The following is a 25,325-nucleotide window of genomic DNA, read 5'->3' on the forward strand; positions in this document are numbered from 1 at the left end:
CCGCCCCTGCCCCACCCCCGCCCCTCCCCACACCCAAACTGTTGCTAGGAAGGACAAGTCTGTCCCTTCTGTTTCTTACTAGCACTCTGGACTTCTTTTATGTTTTTCAGATCACAAATGCTACAATAGCACGGGTGTAGACTACCGGGGAACTGTCAGCGTGACCAAGTCTGGACGCCAGTGCCAGCCATGGAATTCTCAGTACCCACACACACACAGCTTCACTGCTCTGCGCTTTCCGGAGCTCAACGGAGGCCACTCCTACTGCCGCAACCCTGGCAACCAGAAGGAAGCTCCCTGGTGCTTTACCTTGGATGAAAACTTTAAGTCTGACCTGTGTGACATCCCAGCATGTGGTAAATAGAAGTTATTGGCTCTAATGTATTCAGTCACCTTTCAAATATCGAGGTCCCCACGCAGAAGGCCTAGGATGGTGGATTCTATTGATCATGGTCTCTCGAGCAGAAACCATCTCCATCATACATAAGCCTAGCTGTCTAACAGTTCCTGACAGGCACCAATGCCTCCCTCAAGGAGCACCTGTAGTCACTGCACAGCGGTGCTCTGTGGTGTGTGTTGCTGGCTCTCCAGAGGCACAGGGCTAGACAGCCAATCAGTCATTCCTGTAGAAAAGAGCCTTTTCCCCAGGAAGTCCATAGACACAGAAATTGTCTTGGCACACAGGTCTATTAGAAGCAATGAGCAAACTGTTCTGTCTCACTGGAATCACCCAGGAAGCAAAATGAATTTGCAGTCGTTGCTCAGTGACCGAGGCCAATCTACTAAATTGTGATCTTTGTCTCGGCTACTAACGATGCAGAAAAGTATGGATGTCTGGGAGGAAAATGGAGTTGCTGTCAGTTTGTTCATGTCTACTGGATGGTTATGAAGTATGAGAGAGGATGGAAATGTTGGTGAGAAAACCCTAGAGCTTGCAGCTATTTTGGAGCTGATTCAACTATAGTCCATGTGCAGGTGGACTGGGTTTCCCAGAACAATGGGGTAAACTGGGATGTCACTACTGAGAAAGCCAGAGCCATAACTACATAGTGGGACCAAACAGAATGGGCAGTCACAGGAAACAGATGGCATAGTCCTAAGGAGCTGGGTGTCCAAAGGGATGATACTTCAAGGCATCCCTCAGAGAATGTAAATCCACTGCACGCTTATCAGGGAGTGAGGACAGGCAGGGCCCTAAGAGATGCCTAGCACACCCCGAAAGAATGAGGAGTGGGTCCCAGAGCAAGGAGGAATAGATGAAGTCCCAAAGGAAATGGTCCAGAGGGCTGGTGAGAAGGAGGCTTCGTGGGATGGTAGCCGGTACTCGGTGCAGGGCAAGCATTGAAGTGTTCTGAGCAGAAGGCTGACAGCTCAATGTGCTGAAACAGACAACTTTTACAGGAAGCAAGGTGGAAAAGGCAGTGGCCTGTGGGCAGGTTAAGGGAGTATCTGAAAACTGGTGATAATAGGGTCACTGTTTGGTCAGATGTGAAAGACAAGAGAAAACTCAAGGTGACCCCAGAGTTTAGTTAGATTCTTGCATAGAGGAAGAAAGTCGCAGAAAAAGAACTTTGGTGGGACCTGAACCAAATACTACTAATGGGAAATACATTATTTGTTCCATCTGGATAACTAATGCCTTACCCTTTCGATGAATTACTTTCTGTTTTTGAGACAGGGTCTTGTTAGGTAGTTCAGGCTGGCTTCGAACTCACGAACTCTCCTAACTCATCTGAGTGCTGGCTGGGAGTTTCCAAGCATGCACAACCCACCCTGACTCTTTCTAACTGATGTCTGGATTTTAGTTTCTGGCTCATGCTGTTCAGAAAGTCCCTTGCTTCCAAACTGGAAGATTTGTTAATAATCTTACCCAAGGACTCACATGCAATTAGGATATCTCAGATCGCTTCTCTCTGTAGAACACCTACTATTTGCCTTCAGAATGCTTGGTGCTTAAGGACTTCTTCATTTAAAACTCATACCCCTGATATGGAGAAAGAGGTTTGGGTACATGCTGCTGGGGTTCAGAAAGGTGAAAGGACTTGTCTATAACATACAGCCAGACACTGATAGGGCTCGACCTGAAACCCTCATCTCTGGCTTGCAGCTCTGACGAAACTCAAGGTTGTATTCTTCTGCTACACTCCTCTGGCACTTAGAAGTCTTAAGCCTTAGAAGTCTTATGACAGATACAATTTTAAAAAATATGCAAGAACCACAAGTAGGCTCAATCTCTGGACTCTATCATGCAGGTTCTAGACTTTGCTGAGGAAGAAGACTGCTGTGATAACTCACCAGCTCATGGTATTAGTCAGTGGTGCTAGAAGAACATAGTGTATTTCTTTATTGATATCAGTTTGCAGACAGCCTACTCATAATTTGTGAGACTAGTTAATTCAGGTCTAAGAGCAGCCCAGAGGTGAAACAGTTTCTGCCACTTAGGATTTTTTTTAAAGATTTTTTTTTTCTATTTTGAAAGAACGTGGTACCTCTTGAACTCTTCCATCTAAGCCACATATGCACCCATTAAAGGAACAGAGAATCTTTGTCATGTGACCAGTATGCTGCTAAGACGCAGTGGCTCCCTAGTGTGGAAGTCAGAAGAAAGCCAGCAAATATCAAGGCTTCTCATAAACCCTGGAGCAGACCTTCCCTACAGAGTGATTACAAGGGACCCCTACCTTTGTAACAGCTAGAGATCACCCCAAATGTTTTTCTTGCATCCTTGCAAGAAAAAGCCATAAAAGATAAGTGAGAATTCTCCAACAGTATTCCCTCCCACTCTCATTTGTCTCCTTTCCTTTCTTGATACTCAGCTTTGAGCCTAGGGCCTCAGATATGTTAGTCAAACACAGCTGATTGGCTACCCTCAACACTCCAATCCTAATTTAGTCTTTGAGAAACCAAGGCTCAGAGTAGTGATAGGACCCACCCAAGTTTACCAATTAACAGAAGCCAAGTCTCCCTCCTCTAGGGCCATTGCTCTTTGTTCTACACCAGTATTTCTTAACCAGGGGCAATTTTGCCACCCAGAGAACACTTGGCAATGTCTGCAGGTATTTTGGTTATCACTATGGTCATGGGAGTAGAGGATAATACTGGCATATATTAGGTAGATAACAGGGTATGATATTAGGTACCATTAGATACCCAGGATAGCCACATAAAGAATGATGTTAATAATGCTAGTGCCAGAGTAAAGAACCTTTTTCTATACTATATAATTGTAGACTATAGAATGACAGTATTAAGTGGTAATACATTAGCCTTAGAATTGTCCTTAGAATTGGCCAAAAAACATAAGAAGAGTTTGTATGCATTACCTCAGGAATAAGTAATTCTACAGTCTCTGGGTAAGGACAATTTTTTTTAAAAATGTGTGTGTGCGCACACACACACACACACACACACACACTGAGATTCCAAGATGTTAAGTACTTTATCCAAGGTCACATAGCTAAAAAGTAGAGCCACGTCTCAACTACAGTCAGGCTTCTAAGTTCTGTGACTATATGTATGTATATATTCATGTATGTGAGCATATGTGGAGATAGTTGATGATAATGATGATGATGAAGACGGATAGATAGATAGATAGATAGATAGATAGATAGATAGATAGATAGATAGATAGATAGATAGATAGACAGAGAGCTCAAGAGGAACTCTTAGACTGACAAGGTATTTCAGAGGGTAAAGTTTCTTGCTACCAGGTTCCATTCCTGGGACTCATATGGTGGAGGGACTCCTGCAAGTTGTGCTCTGACCTCCACATACATGCCATGGTATGTGCATGCGCATACACACATGTACACACACACAAACACACACACATAAAAGTGTAAGAAAAATTGCAATAATTCTTTATCTTGCAATGAGCTCTATGGTGTGGGACAAATTGGAAATGAGTCATTTTCCTTCTCTGTCTCAAGTAGGATAGAATTTCAAGGGAATGTTCTTGAATTCTCTAGTTTGGTCAACATTAAGGAAATTTCAGAATTGTCATGGGATTTCTCATTTTACAACTGAAAATTTTGTTTTAGTTTCAACTAAAAGAAATAGCAGTATCTTTAAGCAGGATATACAGGCATTTGTGGCACTTTCTAAAATACCAACACTCGAAGTTTGTTGAGGATTGATTTACCTGTACATTTTCACTCTAGACTAGAATATAAAATTAAGTTCAGCCTGACACGACTATTTAGAATTCAGGGATTTGCTTGCGTGAGATTGGATGCATTTTCTTGGCGTTAGAATACATAGAAAATCTCTAAAGGAAGCTCTGTCTTTTGTAAGGATGAACTATAGTTTGAGCAAGACCTCACCTCTCATTCTCCCCGTTTGTCCTTCATGTCCCAGGCACTACTGACATTAGGAAGCCTGTCACTCACTGACACTGGTCTGCGTTGAGCTTCTGTGCTGTCGACCGTGAATGAGTTAGATAGACCATGCCCTAAGGAAACATGCGATCTAGTAAGAGAATCAAATTGGAAGGGTAGAGTCGCGTTATCCCCTTAGCTGAGTGATGTTACTATGTCTGCCATCTTTAAGCTTTGTGAGCTAGTGATTTGCTCTTGGTATTATCATGATGACTGCTACCTATGAATACCTTGCTAGATTGATTCTTAAACCAGTATCTGGCTTCAGACTCAATTGGTACTCAATAAGATATGTTGTATTGGTTAATTTCATTCTCTCAGTAACTACAAGATAAGGGATCATCGTCAGTTTAATGATGGGAAGGCTAAGGAGATATTTGTTTTTCTAAGGCAAAACAGGTCACTGGACCCCTCCTGTCCTCTGTCCATCATGCCAAACGAGTTTCAAGAGCAAACTCTAGCTCCTTTTGGAGGAATGGTCATTCTCTGACCATTTTTCTTTGCCCTTGCATCATTCTTATCCCTGTGCCTTTGGGATATATACATTGATTTCTTTACTCACATCTCCAAGGATGTGAGAAGGAGCCGATAGTTACAAAGTAAAATGACACTGACCTTGGCTCTTTCCCCACTGTGTCCCATTTCAAGTCCTGTTGTCAGAGCTGACCTTGTTCTGCAGATCCTACCTGCAGAGCCTCACTGCTTATGTCTTACCTCAATAACCTGGCCACCTCCCGTGAGGTAGAAACTAATCAGAAAATAAACTGAACCTGAAAAGGAAACATTGTGTCAGTGTTCTTTCCAACCCTCACCTAGGTGTAGCGTCTCTGAGTCCTGCTTCACTGAGTCAGGGCATCCCTTGTTGCAGCTTTTCTGCTCAACTCTGAAGTAGTGGCTACTCTTGGAGTGCCCTAAGTAGTAGGAGCTACTCTTGGAGTGCCTTCAGAAAGTTCTAGCCTTCCCTGTAGCTATTTGTTCCCTGGCTTCTTTCTTCATTCTCCACTCGGTGAGCCTTCTGTCGTCTGAGGTGGGTAGAGGCTTGCTGTTTGGGGGAGAGGTGTATGGGAGGCAGAACCTGCTTGTGTTAGTGTTTACATGTTCAAACTCCTACCCTCTCTTTGAGTGCATCAAACCTGCTCCATGTTATGTTTCTCCTTATGTAAAGGTTTTGCCTCTACTAAGCTAGGCTCCTAAGCAGCAGTTTAGCTTTCCCCAGTGTCCACTGTGAGAAAAGTAGTAAGCCAAGTGGCTGCCTTTGAAGTGGTTGTACCTGGCCCATTGCTTTTGTCTTTCCTTTTGGCACCTTGGCTTGCAACAATTTGCCAAAGGGCACTTTGTTGGGTTCTGTGCTTGAATAGCCTTGACTTGTCCCATCAACCTCACAACACACCCTCCCCCTTGGGTTCTGCTTTGTCACAGGCCATTTGTGACAGTGGGGTACTTTACCACTCTAGGCAGGGCAGATGTTTTCCAGATTGCGAACGCTGCAGTTTTTAACTCACTCTGTCAGCAGCCTTCTCCTGTGTTTCATAGAAGACCTGTTGCAAGGCAATTTGTCACTCAGCCATTTCTTTAAACCAAAATTGAACATTACAGCGAGCTGGAGGGTGGCAAGGGATGGACACAAATCTGTAGTCTATGGTATTCTAGAAGAGCTATTTCAGTGCTATAGATTGCTAAAATGTACTTTAGTTTCTAGTCTGTCTGTATTTTCAACAAAGAAACAAATATTGGTTGCCCAAAATATCCTGCTCAACTATGTTATATTTTCAGCCATAAAATAAGGTGAGTTTTGGTGTTGGTGGTGATGATGGTGGCTTAGTTTAAGGTTAGGTTATTGTTGTTGTTGTTGTTGCTGCTGTTGCTGCTGTTAGGCGGTGGTGGTGGTTTTAAATATTTAAGGCTTCACAGATTTGCATGCTAGTCTTCTCCGTATCACCCCAGTATTATTATATGTGCTACAAAATGAATGCTAGCTTTATTTTTTAATTAGTAAATCTGGGCACGTAGGCGGATCTGCATATGTAAATCTATGAGTGCATGTGCCCACAGAGTCTAGGAGAGGGAACCGGATTCCCTGAAGGTAAAGCTACAGATGGTTGTGAGCCAACCCATATCAGTGTTAAGAACTGAACTAAGGTCCTCTGCAGTAGTCCATGTTCTTAACCACTGAGCTATCTCTCTAGGCCCTGTTGATTTTTCACTATGCCTAAATATGCCTAGTTGTTGACTTATTGTATAGCTGCTCTTGAAATAAATGGTGGAAAACATCACCCTTTGGACCCATGCCAATAGGAAATGTTCATTGCCTCTTTTATTTTATTATTTTATTTTATTTTTACTTTTTGTGCATTGGAGGTTTGCCTGCATTTATGTCTGTGTGAGGGTGTCAGGTTCCCTGGAACTGGAATTGCAGATGGTTAGGAGCTGCCATGTGGGTGCTGAGAATTGAACCCAGGTCTTCTAGAAGAGTAGCCCATGTTCCTAACAACTGAGCCATCTCTCCAGGCTCTCATTGAGTCTTTTTGATGACAGAATTCTGATATTCCACAGTGATGGTTACTATTGAGTTGGTAACCGTCATTCATGCTTTCCACAGGAAAGAAATAGCACAGATAGACCAAGGGAAGTTTGGGTAGAGTCAGGGAAGAAACTTGCTTCCCATGTGTTTTCTCTGCATCCATCTACTGCTGTTCTCTCCCACTGTGGAAACCAGAGATCATTGGTCCCCATTGATAGTGCCCACCGAAGTCATCTTCAGCATGGGACTGGACAGAAAAAGAAAAAGTGGATCTGGCAGTGGGAGGGACCCTAGGGATTCATCGACTTGGCATTGCTTTGTAGGAGTCAGAAGTTTTGTGGAGCCCTGGATAAGCTCTGTTGACTCAAATTTATAAAAATCAGAGAACCTTGAGAAGACCATGAGATTCCCCAGCTTCTGTGTAAACACTGCCAGGTACCTCCATTGATGGAGTGCTTGCTCTATTCTGAAATGGGGTGGTTCCTAGCACTCCTCTGCAGCACAGAAACCAAACTGGTGAGCGGAGGGTCCTGTGCAGAGTCGGAGTACTTGCCAAGCATGCACAGTCCCTAGCCGCACCTCAGCACTACAGATTTGAAATGTCCCATCCTAAAAGACACATAGCTCGTCCTTTTCCTTACCCATATTCTGCCTCTGCGTGTCTCTCATTCTCTCAAAATAGGACACACCTCTTTAGAGTAGAAGACATCATATAGTGTTTTGTAGCCAGGGTAAGCAGGAGTGGTCCATGATGTTGTCTGAGTGTTGACAGTCGAAGCTGACTGGAAGGCCATATGTGATGTTCTTAGGGCAATTTCATCATGCTGTGTGTGCTCCACCTGAACCGTGAACTTGCCAGTGAGATGTATTAACATTCTTTAAGGGGAAGGGAATGAGTTATTTCACTGTTTGGACTTTGTAACTCATAAATTGTATGAGCAAGGTCTTTCCTTCAGCCAAAATACAAATTCTAGAATTTATATATAAATTTCAACCGATGATTTGAGTGCATGGATTTTAGTCCCTAGGCTCAGCCCCCTTCAAGAGGGAGAAGGAAACTGATAAAGTGAACAGGCAGTTCCTTTAAAGTGTAGTAGCCCTCTACAATTTCATCCTGATTTGCCATTTAACAGTATTAGTCAAAAGCATATGGCAAGTTACAAACCCATCCAGGGCTGCTATCCCCACCCTCCTTATCATCCACAAGGATGGAATGTATCAGCCAAGGTTGCTGGAGTTTGAATTCACTGGGTTTATTACTCTCTGATAGACCTATCAAAAGTGAAATGGATTTAACTTTTAAAACCTAGTCGATGTTTCCACTCAAAGCCCAGGAAGACTGTGAGCAAAGGACTCAAACGTACCTTTCTCCAAAGACCTACCAATGGCTAACAAACATGGCAAGATGCTCATTGTCCTATTAAGATGGTCACTATTCCCCACTTCCCCTCAAATCAATTTCAAGAATGAGTGGAAAAACAGAAGAACTAGAATTTCTGGACAGTTTCTGTGGAAATGCAAAACGAACAGCTGCTGTGTAGAAAAAATGCAGAGGTCTCTTTGAAAAGTAAAACCAGCCCTCACATATAATCTACCAGTCTGACTCTTAGGTATTTATTCAAAAGGATTGAAGGCAGGATTTCAAGGAGTTATTTAAACACTCATGTGCATCACAACAGCCCAAATACTCATGAATGGATGGTGTTTGGCTAGTTTTATGTCAACTTGACCCAAGTTAGAGTCATTTGGAAGGGGAAAAACTCAATTGAGAAAACATCACCACCAGATTGGCCTATAGAGTATTTTCTTGATTGACAGTTGATGACTGATATAGGAGGGCTCAGCTCACTGTGGGTGATGCCATCCATAGGCTAGTGGGCCTAGGTGCTATAAGAAAGCAGGCTAAGCAAATCATGAGCAAGCAGGTAAGCAGTGTTCTCCCATGGACTCTGTATCAGCTCCTGCCTGACTTCCCAAGATGACACTCTATAGGCTGTAAGATGAAATAAGCCCTTTCCTCCCCAAGTTGCTATGGCCCTAGTGTTTTATGATAGCAATTGAAACCCTAAGAGTACGGTACATGCATGCTATAGAATATTGTTTGGTTTTAAAGAGAAGGAAATTCTATATGGTACAACATGATAAACTAAGAGGACATTATTGAAAGATAAGATAGCCACAAAATAAGTGCTGTATAATCCCATCTACATGAAAATGGAAAATAGTCGAATTTGTCAAAATGGAAAGTAGGAAAGTGATTGCCAAGGTACAGTTGGGGAGAGGAACAGGGATGGGTACAAGTTTCAATTTTGCAAAATAAAACCATTCTCCACGCAATTTGCCTGATAACACATTTATCTTCATTAAGCTATATGCTTAAACACGATCAGTTTCAATATGTGTGTTTTTAAATTTGGAAATCTTTTCCTTATTAAGAGAGATTGCCCCGTTGTTTTGGGTCTTATTTGTAGGTTTGTTTTTCCTTTTTACAGAAGAAGAGAATGGAGCCCCGAGTTTAGCTTTAGGAAACGTGTACAGATTCCAGTTACTAAGATTTTCCCCAACTGCTCACAAATGGGCTGCATTCCCTCAGTATAACTAAGACCCTGACTGCACAGGAGTCACTGTTGTCCTTGAGAGGAGCTGTTCCACTTTTGAACACAGGACTCATCTGAGAATAAACAGTATGGTCTGGGTGTTTCTAGCCTCAAGTCAGGGACTTAAATGCTAGGCATGCCTGCCAACTGAAGACCTAATTATGGTTCCTTCTCCCTTGGCTCCTAGGCCTACATTAAAATATCACCAATGCAGTCATCTGCATGTTACATACCCACTTATTCCGTAGTTTTCAGATGCATGGTAGAGATCCTTATTTTCTATGGTTTGTACAACTTTTTCAGATGACTCGTTAAGACTCATTTCATTTCCTTTGAATTCTAAGGTTCTATATAATTTCTTCCCACTTTTGCTGTTTAAAATCAGTGCATTTTATTTTAACTCAAGGGTTACATTTCAAATGATAATTTTACTTTATAAAAGTCCCTCTTAAATAAGAAATCATGTTTACTTTGCTTTAAGCACCTGGGTTAAAAAAAGGGGGGAAGGGGGGTATTTTCTCCATTATATTTAGTTACTAATCAAAATATTGAATAGCATTATAAAAATAAAATAGGAATGCCAGGTGTGTGATACCAACCTGTTGTTTGTTTTGTTTGGTTTGGTTTGGTTTGGTTTTTTTTAAAGAAAATTAACCACATGATCTTGACTACATTGCTGGTTCCAAAGATCCCAAGTACTCAATATGGTGTAAAAAGTATGTGTAATTTTTAAAGTTATCCTAAAGTTTTAAAAATCTTCACTGTTCTAATTTCTAGACAGTTTCTCTGCAGTGCATTTGAGGGCTCTGATACCCTTTCAAGTGAATAATAAGAACAATGGCCTTTGTTCCAGTGTGTTGTATATGTCTGTGCCTAGTATGAACCTCATTGATAGGAATCCTCATTGATGGGGAATCTTGGCATTCAAATGATGGCCATTATCCCCATCTGATACTGTGGGTAGCTGTGTTTTAATTTAGGAAGCATGGCTGTGTTGATGCCAGAGGACTCTTACGGTCTAGCTTCTATACATCATTTATCCTTTTTCAGCTTCAAGGTCTCAACATGTAAATTAAAGTCACACTGAAGTGTCAGGTTAAAATGAGGAATGGAACTGTTTAAATTGTAAGGGCCAGGAAAAATGATCAGAGGGTAAAGGAACTTGGTAGCATCAAGCCTGAAGACCTGAGTTTGATTCCCAGGACTCACATGGTTTAAGGAAAGGACCAATTTCTTCCATTCTCTTGACTCTAGAGGCACACTGTGGCACAAATACAGACACACACACACACACACACACCACACTATACAAGAATTTTTTAAATGTAATTCTCAGATAGTAGTTAGTATTATAATTTTTTCACAAAGGCTGATTGCTGTTCTATGGGACATCTTTTTTTTAAGGCTTGATGTTGTTGTTGTTGTTGCTGCTGCTGCTGCTGCTGCTGCTGCTGCTGCAGAGACTGGATTCCCTTCTAGCCAAAAGCATACAGTGGCAATCAGGGAGGAATGACTTTGAAGTCTTGGGGTACTCTGAGCCTGTCTTCCATCTCTCCCAACATGACCACCTATTGTCCCTTGGGACTGCTGCACTTGGCAAGCAGACTCTGCCTCCTGTGCTCCATGAATCCTCTGTGTAAGCAGAGGAGCCAAGTCTGGATGTGTTAAAAGGATTTAGCCTCTTGAAGTTTATTCTCCAGCAGACCCACGGGAGCATTTTTCCCAGCCCGCCCATTTACAATAAAAGGCCTTCCTGCTGTCCTTCCGTGCCTAATCTGATAGAGAATGAAGGTAGAATAGATTCCTTTGTTGGCAGACAGGTGAGACTCTACTTTCTCTTGTTGCTAAAACTCTGGGCTGAAGAAATAACTAGCATTACATTAGTAGTAAATTAGCCTCGTTCCTTTTGTAATCGTTACGCTCATAATGATTTCACAGAAAATCCAAGAATAACAGCAGGGATCACCCGCTCACACAGAGAAATTCTATAATGTTAATAATAGAGCACCCAACAACGGAATAGCACTTTTCAATTATCCAGGGTTCTTTCGTGAACCTGATCCCATTTGAGTCTCACATGAACCAAATAAGATTGGAAGACTAGCTATTATTATACCTGTTTAATACAGGAAGAGGTGAAGATCAGAGAGGGTGATTCCTGCTTAAGGTTATTTGGACTTTCCAGCTCCAAATGTTTATCCCACAATTCCCTTGTCTCTAAGGGAAAACACTTGAGTTGCAACAGGCATTTGAACAGCTACTTTCCATATGACTATCCTTACAGCAACCTATAAAATCTGTAGGGTTTTGTTTTTTTGGGGTTTTTGTTTTTTGTTTTTTGTTTTTTGTTTACATATCATGGCGTATACATAGCATGGTTAAGCTGGCCCAACTTGACCTCGATGATGACAAGGACAGTATTCAGAAGTATCTGACTTTAAAATAAATGCTTCCTTTACTCTGCCACATTGCCTCTAACCTGTGTGTGCACGGTGTGTGTGTGCATAGGCTCACATTAGACCCTGTGATGTGTATTCCTCCATTCACCTATCCCCAGACATACAAGCACAATCACCATTAGAGAAAACTACAGAGTTAGTGTGAGCCCCAGCAGTTCCCGGGTTTACTATTTACACATGACAGTGAACAGTGAGGAGCTTAGAACTTTGATGCCACACTCCCTACGTTGCAGGTTCCCCTCATGGGCTCCCACCATAAGAACATAGGTGCGCATAATCAAGCACTCAACCATTGATAGCCCAGGGTCATGCTAGATCTGACAGCATGGAACAAATGCTATTGGGAGGCCCCCAGCCTCTGACCTGCCAGCTGTGTATTCTCAGGCTAGCGAGTAGCTTAGCTCTTCTTCACCATAAAAATAGGGGTATGTGTGTTTCTTTTCCCATGGAGCTGGTTGTCATTATAAAATGAGTTCACTTTGAAAAGTCCCCAGTTTATGATAATGGTGATAGGAAGCATGACTTATGCTGGTGGAAAAATAAGTAGAGTAAAAATGCTATTTTTTGTGCCAGGTATACATCCTTCCCCAAGACTTCTGGCATTAACACAAAGTGAATGTTCTCAAAATCGAGTTTGGGGGGGGTGGGGGGTGTCTCCTTCCTGAGGTTACATGCTAATGTATTGAGAAGAAGGCTCAGTATTGTGGTATCTCGCCAAAGAGGTCTCAAAGAAAATGAAAAAATAAAGACTATTTCCACTTACGAGTGCCTAGAGCCCTTGGTTTAAAGGGACCTCCTTGGGATCCTGTTGTCATTTTGTTTATACGTCTGCATCTGCATTTACAACAACATATTTTAATAACACTGTCTCTATTTCCTTATAAGACTGTGAGATTCTTAAATGCATCGGGCGTGTAGTAATTCATTCTGCACTCTCCGTTTCAAGACCAGCTCTTGGCACACAGTGGCTCACACTTGTTGAGGGAGTGGGAGGATAGCTGAATGGGAGCATGTTGATCCTTCTACAGAGTAAATAAGTGTCTCTAAAGGTTGTGTCAGTCAAAATGTTCACACTTTGGGTTTTGCTAAAGAAAGACAGCTGGTCTTGGTGGTCAGGGTATGTCATTATTGTAACCTCTCTAATTACCATCCCATAATCCATGTGTTTATTTTACTAGACAAATAGTTCATTAATGATGATATATGCCCAAAGCTTTTGGCTTTACTGGTCAGGTTCAAATGAATAAAAAGAAAGGCATACCTCATATCCTTCTATATATTTTAAATTCTTTGCCAAGCAATAGTAAAATGGATGTATAAGATTTCAAAAATATACTTCAAAGTGTTAGCACTTGCAGTTACTGGGTTCATATGAAACCATTCAAGACAAATTCTGGGGTTTCAAAAAGTATCAAGTTATACAGCACTTCTGTGTTGGAGGGACTTGTAGACACCCTCCAGAACACTCACTTCCCTTCTAGATGAGAGAGAGTGAGACCCACATTGCCAAATGATTAGCTTCAGTTGCGCTGCTTGCCAGACACTGAACCAACCCAGCCTGCCTACAGGCCCTCACATTCTCAAGGCAGTACCTTCCAAAGTGGGAACCAGGATTCTGCAGTCATACTGGTCCTGAAGATTCATGGCTGGCCCTGCATTTCCCTAGTTCCCAAGGCAGGGGCACCTTGAAACTCAAGAGCACCACTCTGTGGTATTTGATCTGGGCCAACAGCCAATGGAGAAGAGCCTTGTGGTCTGTGTTAAGGCTTCATGTACACAATATATACACATACACCCAGTAAGTTCACATGTCATTTAACTTCTAAGGTGTGAGAGAAATGCAGGTCGGCTGCGGGAGAAGGGGAACATCAGAGGTCCCGTCACACATCCAGAACCTTCACAATGTCCATCTGCGATTTTCAAACATTTGAACTTTAAACTTTTAAACTTCAGTAAACTACATTGAGGGTTTGATAGAAACAAATCATAATACGCATTAGATTCTTTTTCTCTCACTGTGAATGTATAGAATAAATCGTTTAAACTTTGCAATGTAATAGTATACATTTTTTCGTTTTGACCCATATAACACTTGCCTCTTTTTTTTTCTGCCCCCAGATTCCAAAGGTTCCAAAGAAAAGAATAAAATGGAAATCTTGTACATTCTGGTGCCAAGCGTGGCCATTCCCCTGGCTATCGCCTTCCTCTTCTTCTTCATCTGTGTGTGCCGCAATAACCAGAAGTCTTCATCACCACCAGTCCAGAGGCAGCCAAAACCCGTCAGAGGACAGAATGTAGAGATGTCCATGCTCAATGCATACAAGCCCAAGGTAAGATGGGTGGCATGCGTCAGGGGAGAGTGACCTGCTGCAGCCCTCCTGCTTGAACCAGAGGAGAGACACAGGCAGAGTTCAAAGCAAACACAGAGGAGAACCATGCAACTCTGCCTTTCCCATGGGCAGCTCAGGAGTGTGGGGCAAGCCAGACCACAGCCCTACACTGGAGCCAACTGGCCAGGAGGGCTCTCTGCCAGGCCCACAGGGCTCAGAGTGTGAGCTGGTTTTCAAATTCAAAGAAAGAAATTCCATGCTCTTTTAGCCAATGTGAAAGAAAAGAGAGATCTAACATTGTTTACAAACTTGCCTGTTTTATGGTACATGGAATGAATATAGAAATTTGTTATACTATACTATATAATTTTGACTGATTAAGACAGTAAATTATATGTCATGTACTTTTTACTATGGTTTTTTTTTTGAGAAATCTTTTTAATGCCTAATTTAAATCTATTTCCCTTTGCTTAAAGCATCTTTTAATAGAAATGTTTTCCTCCTGGTCCTCTTTGAAGTTGTTCTATTATAGTCCACCTGAGTCCTCCCCCTCTCTGCTAGATTACCAGCCCCTTCTTGTTGCTTTTCCAACACATCTTTCTTCATGTAGGCTGCTCAAGGTCCTGGTGAGCATCCCAGGGTCTCTGGTTTTGCTCTGAGTGCAGCTGCTCTTCTAGATCTTGCCCTGTGGTCTAAAAGCACTTCCTCTCAGGAAGGCCCGCATCTCAGTCCCAGGACCTGAAATGCAGAGATGCATTTCAACAGTTCAGAGTTCCTGCTGCTTCCAAATGCTTAGCTTTTCATCTTGTTCCAACTCCAGAAGACCACGCATGCAACAACTATTTGTCCCCTCTCTGTATTAGGGGACTACATTATTCTCTTCACCTTGATAATAAACTTTTAGGAAACCCAATGTCTTCACACTTACATTAACCCATCTTCTTGCTTATTAAGTATAGTAAAATTATGGAGACTATCACATCTCATATTATTTATTTTCTTTTGCTTCATGTTGTAAGGATTTGCTTTTTTAAAAAAAAAGTCTTCAAAACACATTTGCAGTTACAAAGTCATATTTGTGGGTTTTCAGGTTCTTTAAATGTGAAAATTTCACTTTCAAACATTGTTTCTTCAGCCAAACCACTGCTCACCAGTTAAGTGTTCATTTCTCTTTTTTAAGATTTATTTATTTTTTTATTTATATGAGTACACTGCAGCCGTCTTTAGACACACCCCAGAAGAATGCATCAGATCCCATTATAGGTGGTTGGTTGTGAGCCACCATGTGGTTGCTGGGAATTGAAACTGGGTCCTCTGGAAAAGGAGTCAGTGCTCTTAACCACTGAGCCATCTCTCCGGCTCAAGTGTACATGTCTACCACTTATTATTTGTTGTTCTTTTCCCCCTTTATTTAAAATATTTTTCATTATTTTCATTAATTTATTTATTTAGTCACTTTTATGTCCCGATGGCAGCTCCTCTCCTTTCTTTCCTCCCAGTCCCACCCTTACAAATCCCTCCCCCAGTTACTCCCTCTCCTTCTCCTCCGAGAAGAAGTCCCTCTTAGGTACCGCTCTGGGACATCCATTGGGCTAGGCAGGGCTAGGTACATCCTCTCCTGCTGATGCCCAAACAGGCAGTCCTGTTAAGGGAAGGGGATCCAATGGCAGGAAACAGAGTCAGAGACAGCCTCTGTTCCAATTGTTAGGGAACCCACATGAAGACCAAGCTATGAATTTGTAGGACCTAGGTCCAGCCCCTACATGTTCTTTGGTTGATGGTTCAGTCTCTGTGAGCTCCCATGGTCCCAGGTTAGTTAATTCTGTAGGTTTTTTTGTGATGTCCTTGGCCCCTGCGATTTGTTCAATTCTATCTGCAACTCTTCCACAGACTCCCTGAGCTCTGCCTATGTTTGGCTGTGAATGTCTGTGTTTCTATCTGCTTCTGAATAAAGCCTCTCAGGATACGGTCATTCTAGGCTCCTGTCTGCAAGCATAGCAGGGTATCATTAATAGTGTCAAGGGTTGACTCTCCCACATGGGATGGGTCTCAAATTGGGGCAGTCATTGTTTGGCTGTTCCCTAATTCTCTGCACCATCTTTATTCCTGCACATCTTGTAGGCATGACAAATTTCAGGTTGAAGGTTTTTGTGGGTGGGTTGATGTCCCCTCCCTTCTCTGGAAATCCTGCCTGACTACAGGAGGTGGCCACTTCAGTCTCCATATCCTCCGCTGGTAGGAGTCTCAGCTAGTCTACCAGTGATTTTAAAAAGGAAATATAAATGTAAATGCCTTGGAAGTCAGTTCATGTCTTAGACTCTGGGTGGTGAGAATCAAGGTTTGATGCTTTTAAAATCCTGGATTCTGGTTAGCTGGTTTGCATGCATTATAGTAACTAATGTCATGCCATACTCAGTTTTTCCTTAATACTACTACAGGAGTGAAGGAAAGAGAAGGGGCTGGTATCCATGCATATTCTCAGAGCAATAGTGGGCTCTATATGAAGATCCCCATGCAATAGCCATTTCTTTCCTATCATTTCTGTGTCACTCATTCAGTTGGTTACAATGGCACAGCATGCAGTAGCCACTGTCCTGGGGACACAGTCCTGACTACTGTGCTGGAATCCATGGGAAAGTGACCACTGTTCAGAAAACAAATATATCCATTTTATAGATTAGCCTTGCTCATTACCTGAATTCCATTCTTAGTGGAACCGGGCTTGTAACTCATAGTCTCTAAGAAGCAGGAATCTCTGAATTAACAGTTTTTCCAAATAAAGAATTCAGAGACCTCTGTGGCATAACAGAGAATGTTAGTATATAGAGATTGATACAAATTACCAAAACTTGTACACTAGGTGATGGGACTAGATGGTGAATCCAAAAAAAAAAAAAAAATCACACCACACAACAGGTCTTGTGGGACCTGTTTTATTTATTAAAAGGGAAGGGGACCGAGCTTGATTGCTGACATTGTTGCTGGGGTCCCTTTCAGCTGTCTATGGAGGTGACTGATTGATAACACTAGCAGCTTTAATTTCCATGACATTTGATCTTCATAGGTATTACATAAAGTAGATACTAGTATGCTGTTGTATAAATATGGAAACCTAGATACCCCCCCCCCAACAAACCTGATGAAACATCGCAGTCAATATCAAAGGCTCAATAATCTGTGTGTATAAATATGAATAAAAGATTTTCCAACTCTAAACACTTGGTCGCACCAGCTCATAAAGTTTTTGCAAAGTAATTTGTTCATAAAAGTGGGAAGGAAGGATCAGTGGATACACTTGGCCAGTCTGTGCTGGGTAGCCAGAGACACCCTTGGCTTCTCCGAAATCTTGAAGAGGCCAGAGTTAAAAGTGATGTAACCCAGCGCCAGGAGGAACATGTAGAATGTGGCCAGAGTAATAACCCTTTTCTGCCCTCCAGGATCAAAGAGACAAATGTAAGACATTGGCATGGAGTCGATGGGGCCGATGTTGTTTTCATTGTGTCTGACTAGTTTTTGATGTGCTCCTTGCAAAATTTCCCGGTGTGGGGATGTCTCCAATACAGGATTTGGAATTTAGCCACCCAATGGCTCACAAGCTCCTCTGGACCAAGCCAGGAAGTAGGGCTGGCTCAAGTACTTGACTGTGTTGGGGGAGGGGGAAAGAAGCAACAAAATAAATTCTGTCTGTCTCCTGATTACTGTCCTAGGAGATTTGGCTCTGGGTTTTGAAGTTGTTTGTTTTGGTTCTTACCGAGCGTCTTTCCTGAAAGAAGCACAAAGGGAAAATTCCTAAAGGCAAAAGATCTCTAAGACTTCATGTGAAAGTCGCTGCCACATAAATATTGCATGTACCTTTAAAAATCTGAGAGGAAGGGACACACATAAGAAGGAAGGGGAAAGCCATGTGACCAAGCACACTGGCAGAGCCAAACAGAGAGGGCATTTGGAGCCGGAGGTGAAAAGGGATTGAAGGGTCAATGCTGGTCTGCCCTGACCTTCTTCAATTTTTTTCCTTGTCCTATTAAAAAAAAAAAAGAGAGAGAGAGAGACCCCCCCCCCCCGCCCCGGATTCTTATTTATCCACCTGAATGTGCCTTTCAGGGTGGAAACTCTCTTTTTTTCATCTCTCTTCATTGGTGGAACTGCTGACATCTCTCTCCCCACTCAGTGTTTGGATTAAGGAGAGATTTCTTCTGGAGATTAGAAACCGACCACCCTTCCCTGAAGACAGTAAGCATCCTCAGTAGACAGACTGAATGCAAGGTGGGCCTGGGCCCCAGAGGTAGAGTGGGATGCTGGAAAAAAAACAAAACAAAACAAAAATCAAAACAAAAAAGATTCTTGATAGCCCACAGTTTACCAGAAAGGTGGCTTAGCAGAGGCATGGGCAGACAGGGGGCGATGGGACATTCTCTCTGGGGCCACCCTCTCATCGTGCAGCGCCTGGGAGAAGGGCCAGCTTTGTTCAGTTTCCTTTTTTTTTTTTCCCTAAGCAAAAGATTTCAAGCTGATTAATTTTTAAACGTGATTTCAAGCAGTGCCCAAAGTAAACAAGGTTTTTCTGTATTTATGGATGTTATAGTTTATGGGCGTTTCGGTTGTTTTATTTCTTTGGTTCTTTGGTTTAGTGGAGTACTATAGAAAAGGAGGAACCTAGAAAGTGACTTCTCTCTGATTCTCTCCCTCTGCCTCCACTTCCCTAAATCCTCTCATCCTCAAAAACAGACCATCCATTCTGAGAGAGAGAAAGAGTCCAGAATAAGTCCCTCAGCAGGCACAGAGGACCTCCAGCCTCCTCTCCTGCCTCAGGTTAGCTAGGCAGGCAGAGAGACTGGGATTTGGGGAGATTAAGAATGGCACAGGAGGGGGGTGGGCCTAGGCAGGTTGTAGCCCAAGTCCAAGTAGCTCCAGGGTCAAACTCCTCCAGCTCCTGACTGATGGGAGAGCAGGAGCTGCCAGGCTTTCTGAAACTGGAAGCCACAGATGAGTTCACCCACTCCCCCCCCACTCCTCCCAACCCCCATCTCTTGCCAGCTGCTCCATTTTTTTTAACTTCCAGGACACACTTCTGTCTTTGTTCTTCTGCCAAGGTAGTAGCTGAATTTACTGAGATTTAGTGTCTATATATTTGGACCCATCTCTTTTGCTAGGTTTCAAAGCCCTCCTGTGGTCTGGCTGCTGTTTTTGAACACCTGTCCTTTCCAGGTGTCACATTATTTAGCAACAAACTGTTCTTGATACCTTTCCCAGTCAGGGGTGGGAGATATGGGTCAGCACTTAAGAATATACGCTGCCCTTACAGAGGAACTGGCTTCAATTCCTAGCACCCACATGGCATCTCATAACCATTGGTAACTCTAGTTCCAGAGCAGCCAATGCCTTCCCACCTAGTCTCACCATCCTACTGAGACAGCTTCTGGGTCCCACTGAAGGTGTGACTTAATGAATGTCCCCTCCAAGTAAGTCCCCATCCTCTTGAATGTCGCAGAAGCACCTGGCAGTCTTACCCACACCTTTAGATCCTTCCCCCTGGCCTTTTCTCCTGTCTCCTTCCTTTCATTTCTCTTTCCTCACTTCCCTGGGGGAAACATCTATTTTCTCTGTCTCGTTCCATTCTCTGGTGGACCTGTAGCTGCCCCTGGGCAAAACAACTTACCAACGTGGAAGGACCAATCTCAAGCTTTAAAGTTCATCTGGCACCCCAGAGTTCCCATGGTCTGTGCCTAGCTGTTCTAGATACACACACACACAAATACACACACATACACACAAATACACATACACACACAAACACACACACACATACACACACACACAAATACACACACACACACAAACACACACATACACACACACAAACACACACACACAAATACACACACACACACATACACACACAAACACACACACACATACACACACACACAAATACACACACACACACAAACACACACATACACACACACACACCAACCCCAGTGTATTGCTAGGGGGTAGCATGATAGTCTTCAAAGAGCTGGGATTTAAGAGGTAGAAAGATTGGATTGCAGATCTTGGCTCCATTATCTACTGGCATGAGATCTTAAACAAATCACTTACTTAGCACTTCTCCGAACCTTTATTTTCTCACCTGTGAAGAAGGAAAGATAAGAATAGTACTTAAGAATGTTTCTGACACTTTGAGGCAGAGTGCCCGGGCACCTTGCAGGTAGAAGTAGCTAGAAATTCCTATTATTTTTGGTTCCAGTGATAACTACAAACTTGTCTGAAGCCAGCTGCTCTGAATAGGGCAATTTGGGTTTAGAAGAAAACAAAAAAGATGAAGCAAGCCCCCAGCACAACTGGGAAGAAACAGAGGCAACAGAATCCGAGTTAAGACATAGGCCTAACTCTTTGGACAGCTGGGTGATATAAATTCCTGCCTCACTCCCAGAATGCATTAGGGCATCCACCCCCTCATCTCAGCTGGAGAGCCTCATTCAGAAACTGTTTCAGAGGAATGAGCCCCGTCAACAGGGATCATGAAAGGACTGACTGGTGTATGTACTTCATCACTGTGTGTGACTGTGGTATTTCCACAGACTTTGTATAATTTCCTTGGGAAGAAACTCTCATTTGAGTCTAAGTTTGGGTGGGGGAAAAATGAAGCTTGAGATTAGAATTTTCCCAAAGTCCCACAGCCAGCAGGAAAAGCCAAACCTCCATGCCAGGTCTATATGTGTCTAGGGTCCAAAGACTTCCTCTTTTCATCCACTGTCTTAATTTTCATGTTTGTTGACACCCATGAGCCCATAAGACCACAGAGTGATCAACCTGGTATCAAAATTCGTAACTAGAGATCACTAATTAGATTAGTGACTGGAGATCAAAAGCCGAGGCTGCAGAGTGGCATGGTAGTTAGGAGTGTGTACTGCTCTTGCAGTAGAGAGGGGTTCAGTCCCCTGCACCTAAGTTATGTAGTTCATAGCTTCCTGCAACTCCAATCCAGAGGATTAGACATCCTCTTCTGAACAGGAGTACCTGCCCTCATGCATATACACACATACACACATCCCTATTCTTAAAAAAGAAGATACTGATATTTGTTTGTTGCATTTCTGAGTAGAAAAGAAGTTTTCCCATAGGCATTCTAAAGAAACTCCCCCAGAATCAATACCAGTCACCACCAAATACTTACATGATTAGACAGTTACACTGCAGAGAAAAGAAAGATGTTTAACTTCAGCCCCTTTCAGAGAGATACAGATCTAATGTGGCCAAGTCTGGGCTCAACCTCCCGCTAGAATCTGATTGCATTAGCCAGAAGGCTCTTAGTTCATCTGTAGGCTTTGAAACTGTCCATAGTCTTCCCAAAGGCTGGCATCTGAGCTTTGAGGATGTAGTCATATCTGTTTTATCAGTGGAGTTTATTGTTTCACAAACCTAACATTGTTTACCTAAGAAGCAAGAAAGCATGCGGGAAAGAAGGTAAGCTGAGTACGCTTGCTAAGGCACCTTCCATTTAAATGTCCCCCCAGGATCTTGTGCTCAATCAGTCAAAGGTGCCATCCCTAGGTTCTGTTCACGTACCCAGTAATCAACAGAACACCAGTGTCTAAGGCTGAGTTCATAGACCAGAACCTTCTTCAGCTTTGAACATTCCACTTGCCTGCCAGTAGTCGCCATGATTTAAAGATGGAGACCCTTTCAGGCCTCAAAGGAAAATCTCCACCACCCTTTTCCAGAAAAGTGCTCGAACTTTGGGATCAGACTTACCTGGGTTTGACCTTTGGCTCCATCATGTAAGGGTTGTGCTAATTGCTGAGAGTCTTACTGTATCATTCCTGAAATGGGGAAATCATAGGATGAGCCCTAGAGTACTATGATAAGGATTAGATCCAGTTTTGGGGAAAAAAACCAACCACTTATGACAGAAAGACAAGGAGGTATGGTGCAGTAATTGGGAAAGGATATCTGAAGTCTGAACTGAGACTCCACTAGCCAACAACTCAGCCCCTGGAGCCTCGTCAGCCATTATTACCCTCTTGATGTTTGGCATATGACTAGAATTCAATATGTAACTTCTATAGGCTGAGATTATGACATTAATGTTGGGCTATGTTTCCTCTCACACACAAGTCATTATGTACACTCTGGCTATTCAAGAGTATTAGTATCTATGTTAACATAGGATTCATTATAATAATGTAAACTAGACCAGTTCTGTAGCAAGATATAACCAGTCAATAAATGCATCCTAAGTAACTGGGTTTATATTGAAGTCATTGCTCAACTATATCAATAATCTTGAATCTCATTAATACCACAAGGCATATCAATATATTATAGCACAGAACATGAGCCAGGAGCTATTCACTGGTCAGTAACTTTCCAAAGCATCATTTTTATACACCTTGCTTGGGTCAGAATTGCTCTAACACGTGCACTGTCTAGGCAGATCTTATGCCTGCTTAGTGGAGATGTGCTGGTTGGTACCTGAGAGTCAGAAAGGAATCTGTCTCCAAGGCAGGGAGATCTCAGAGAAGACTGCTGCCAAAGAGGGTATTGCCCTCTTCCTACATCCCACTACCAAAACTACACCTCTCATTTTGGTAGGGCCAGAGACTGTTCCATCACTCTTAAGATGGGCAAGCACAAATGACAAGGTGTGGAAACCTCTGCCCTTGCAAGTGCTTGGGTTTAGGTACAATCTGTTTCTCAACAAACAAAACAAAACAAAACAAAACAAAACAAAACAAAACAAAACAAAGCAAGCACCATGGGATTGCAGTTAGCTTGGTCATCAAAGCATGAGAAGGGGCTTTGCTTTGGGCGACAGGGAAGGCAGGGGCTGCAAAGAGAAGCTTCGGGGTAAGCACGTGGATATGAACTTCAGCTGTCCATTAGTACCCACTCTTGGAGCCCCCTTCCTGTCTGGGGCTGCCTTCTGCTCCCATACTACACTGTAGCTCTGCCCAGTGCAGAGAAGTGCAAAGTCTCAAAGCGAGCTTCGTATTATAGATGGAGAGGACCACGTCGAATGTTATCTCACTTCTTAGGGTAATCTAGTCACCTATGCAAAAGGAGGAAGAGAAAGCAAGCTATCATCTCACCTGCCCTGCCTGAAGCACCATTTCAATCCGATTCTCACCTGAAGTGAAACTTCCCCAAGGGAGAAAGATATAGTCACTGAGATGACTCTTGATACCCATCTGTGCCCATCTCTATATGAAAAATAGCTTTAAAACTCTGTCCATGGCTCACCAGTTCCATATCACACATTAAAAGACAGGAAAGGGGCACCCGTACTTACTGCTCATCCTTCAGTCAAAAGGTCACCACCATCATTATCCTGGTCTCAGGATCCGTGTCTTAGCCGTGACCGTGACCAGACACGTACCAGACTTAAATGTTCTTCTCTTTCTTGTCTGCAAAGAACTCATTTCCACCGCAGTCCAGTGGCTCTCTATAAATGACTGGGAGAAGAAGCCCTATCAGACCCTGGTCAATGTATCAACTTCTGCATCAACTTTTCCCCACCCCCTCCATCAAAAAATTATATAATTTTTAAAGCTGAACTGAGGCAGATGTGTGTTTACTTTGAGAAGTAAAAATGTTAACATTTAAACTGAAAGCCTGTTTCGGTTTTAAGGTACTTAATTGCCTTGCAGCATATAATAAACGCAGCCCATCTTGTCATTTAACTAATGGAGGGAATGATGGAGAGATAGGAGCCCAGGACCCTGTTCTTTCCAGGGTGCCTTTGTACTTAGTTTACTTTGGCACTGTGCCTCGTGTGTATTTTACACTTCTTTACATTTTGTACATCCCTGTATGACAAATACTTGTCAAACAAAAACTAAACAGATTTATAACCCCTTCACTTGAAATGAGCCAAAATTGAACTGCCAAAACTTTATGACTTCATTTTCTTTCATAGTCTTCCACTGCATTGGTTCAAACAGACAAACCCCACTTGAGGTCAAGCCGAGGTCATTTCACTTTCATTACTAAAATATAATTTACAATATGCCAGACCTAAACAAGTTTAGCCTAAAGGGTTTGTATAATGTAAACCATCTGTTCCTTAACAATACAGCTAATTTCCTGCCATCTCCGAGCAGTCTACTGACGGCTTCTTTTAAGGGGTTTTATGATTTTTTAACTAGTTTAGGATTTATGTAAAATTTGAAAATGGGTCCGTAGTTAAGATTCATTTGTACCAAGTAATTTGAGCATTTTTTAAAATGCAAATCGCTGCGTAAATGGCTCCCCTGAAACCAAGCTTAGAGTGGGTGTTTCTGGCCATTTTCTAGGCTAGCTGCCGCACAGGTGTTCCAAAGGAAAGTGTTGCTGAACTCGGCCAGCTTAGGGATTACCCTACTCCTTCCCAGAGCAAACACTCAAAGCTGGTTTAGGGTGACTCTAGTAAACCCTTCCTTAGGTAAATTAGAAAAAAATACACTTAGCTACATGCCTGCCTAGCTTACCTCTGCTGATGAGATATGACAAGATACAACTGGGTCAAAATGTAGCCTGTATGTGTATGACTAGAAAGAACTGCTTGCAATACCCTAGAGTACAGGCCATTATTCCCAACTCCCAATAAGTCTCAGAGACCTGCTCAGTCTCCCTGGCCACCACTCTGCCTGGCCTTGCTGGCCAAAACTTCAGAATGGCTGTCCTGAACATACCCTATTTCTTCTTTCACCCTTCTTCACTTATGAAATAACAGAACAGAGGTCTTGCAAAGGTGGATGGGAGAGAATGAATTAACTTGGGGGGGGGGGAAGTGGAGGGGCAGCTCCAAAGACTGGGTGCAGATGGGTGGGGAAGGGTGACCAGCCAGGCCATTGCCATGGTCCTGGTCACCCCTTTCCTTCCTTTTCCCAGAAATTTGGCCTTCTCTCTGCCCAACCCAATCTCTGCCTCCATCTACACATCCTAGAAAGAGGAGCAGTCTGCAGGCTGGCAACTCCGCATCTCAGGTGCTGCCAAGATGCAAAGGAATTCTCCATCAATTTGAAGAAAACTTTTTAAAAGAAGTTCAACGACTATGC

At 42.8% G+C, this 25,325-nt stretch overlaps 1 protein-coding gene across 2 annotated transcripts in view; it reads left to right on the forward strand.

Moving 5' to 3' along the window:
- The window catches only part of Ror1 (receptor tyrosine kinase like orphan receptor 1), a 346,384-nt gene that overhangs the window by 317,144 nt on the left and 3,915 nt on the right, over positions 1-25,325 (forward strand). For both annotated transcript variants that reach the window (XM_021160539.2, XM_029476592.1), the window contains exons 7-8: positions 111-356; positions 14,075-14,286. In XM_021160539.2, coding sequence (XP_021016198.1) covers positions 111-356; positions 14,075-14,286 — 458 coding nt within the window. The remainder of the gene's footprint in view (positions 1-110; positions 357-14,074; positions 14,287-25,325) is intronic.

Source organism: Mus caroli, chromosome 4 (assembly GCF_900094665.2).
Source record: "Mus caroli chromosome 4, CAROLI_EIJ_v1.1, whole genome shotgun sequence".
Taxonomy (NCBI): domain Eukaryota; kingdom Metazoa; phylum Chordata; class Mammalia; order Rodentia; family Muridae; genus Mus; species Mus caroli.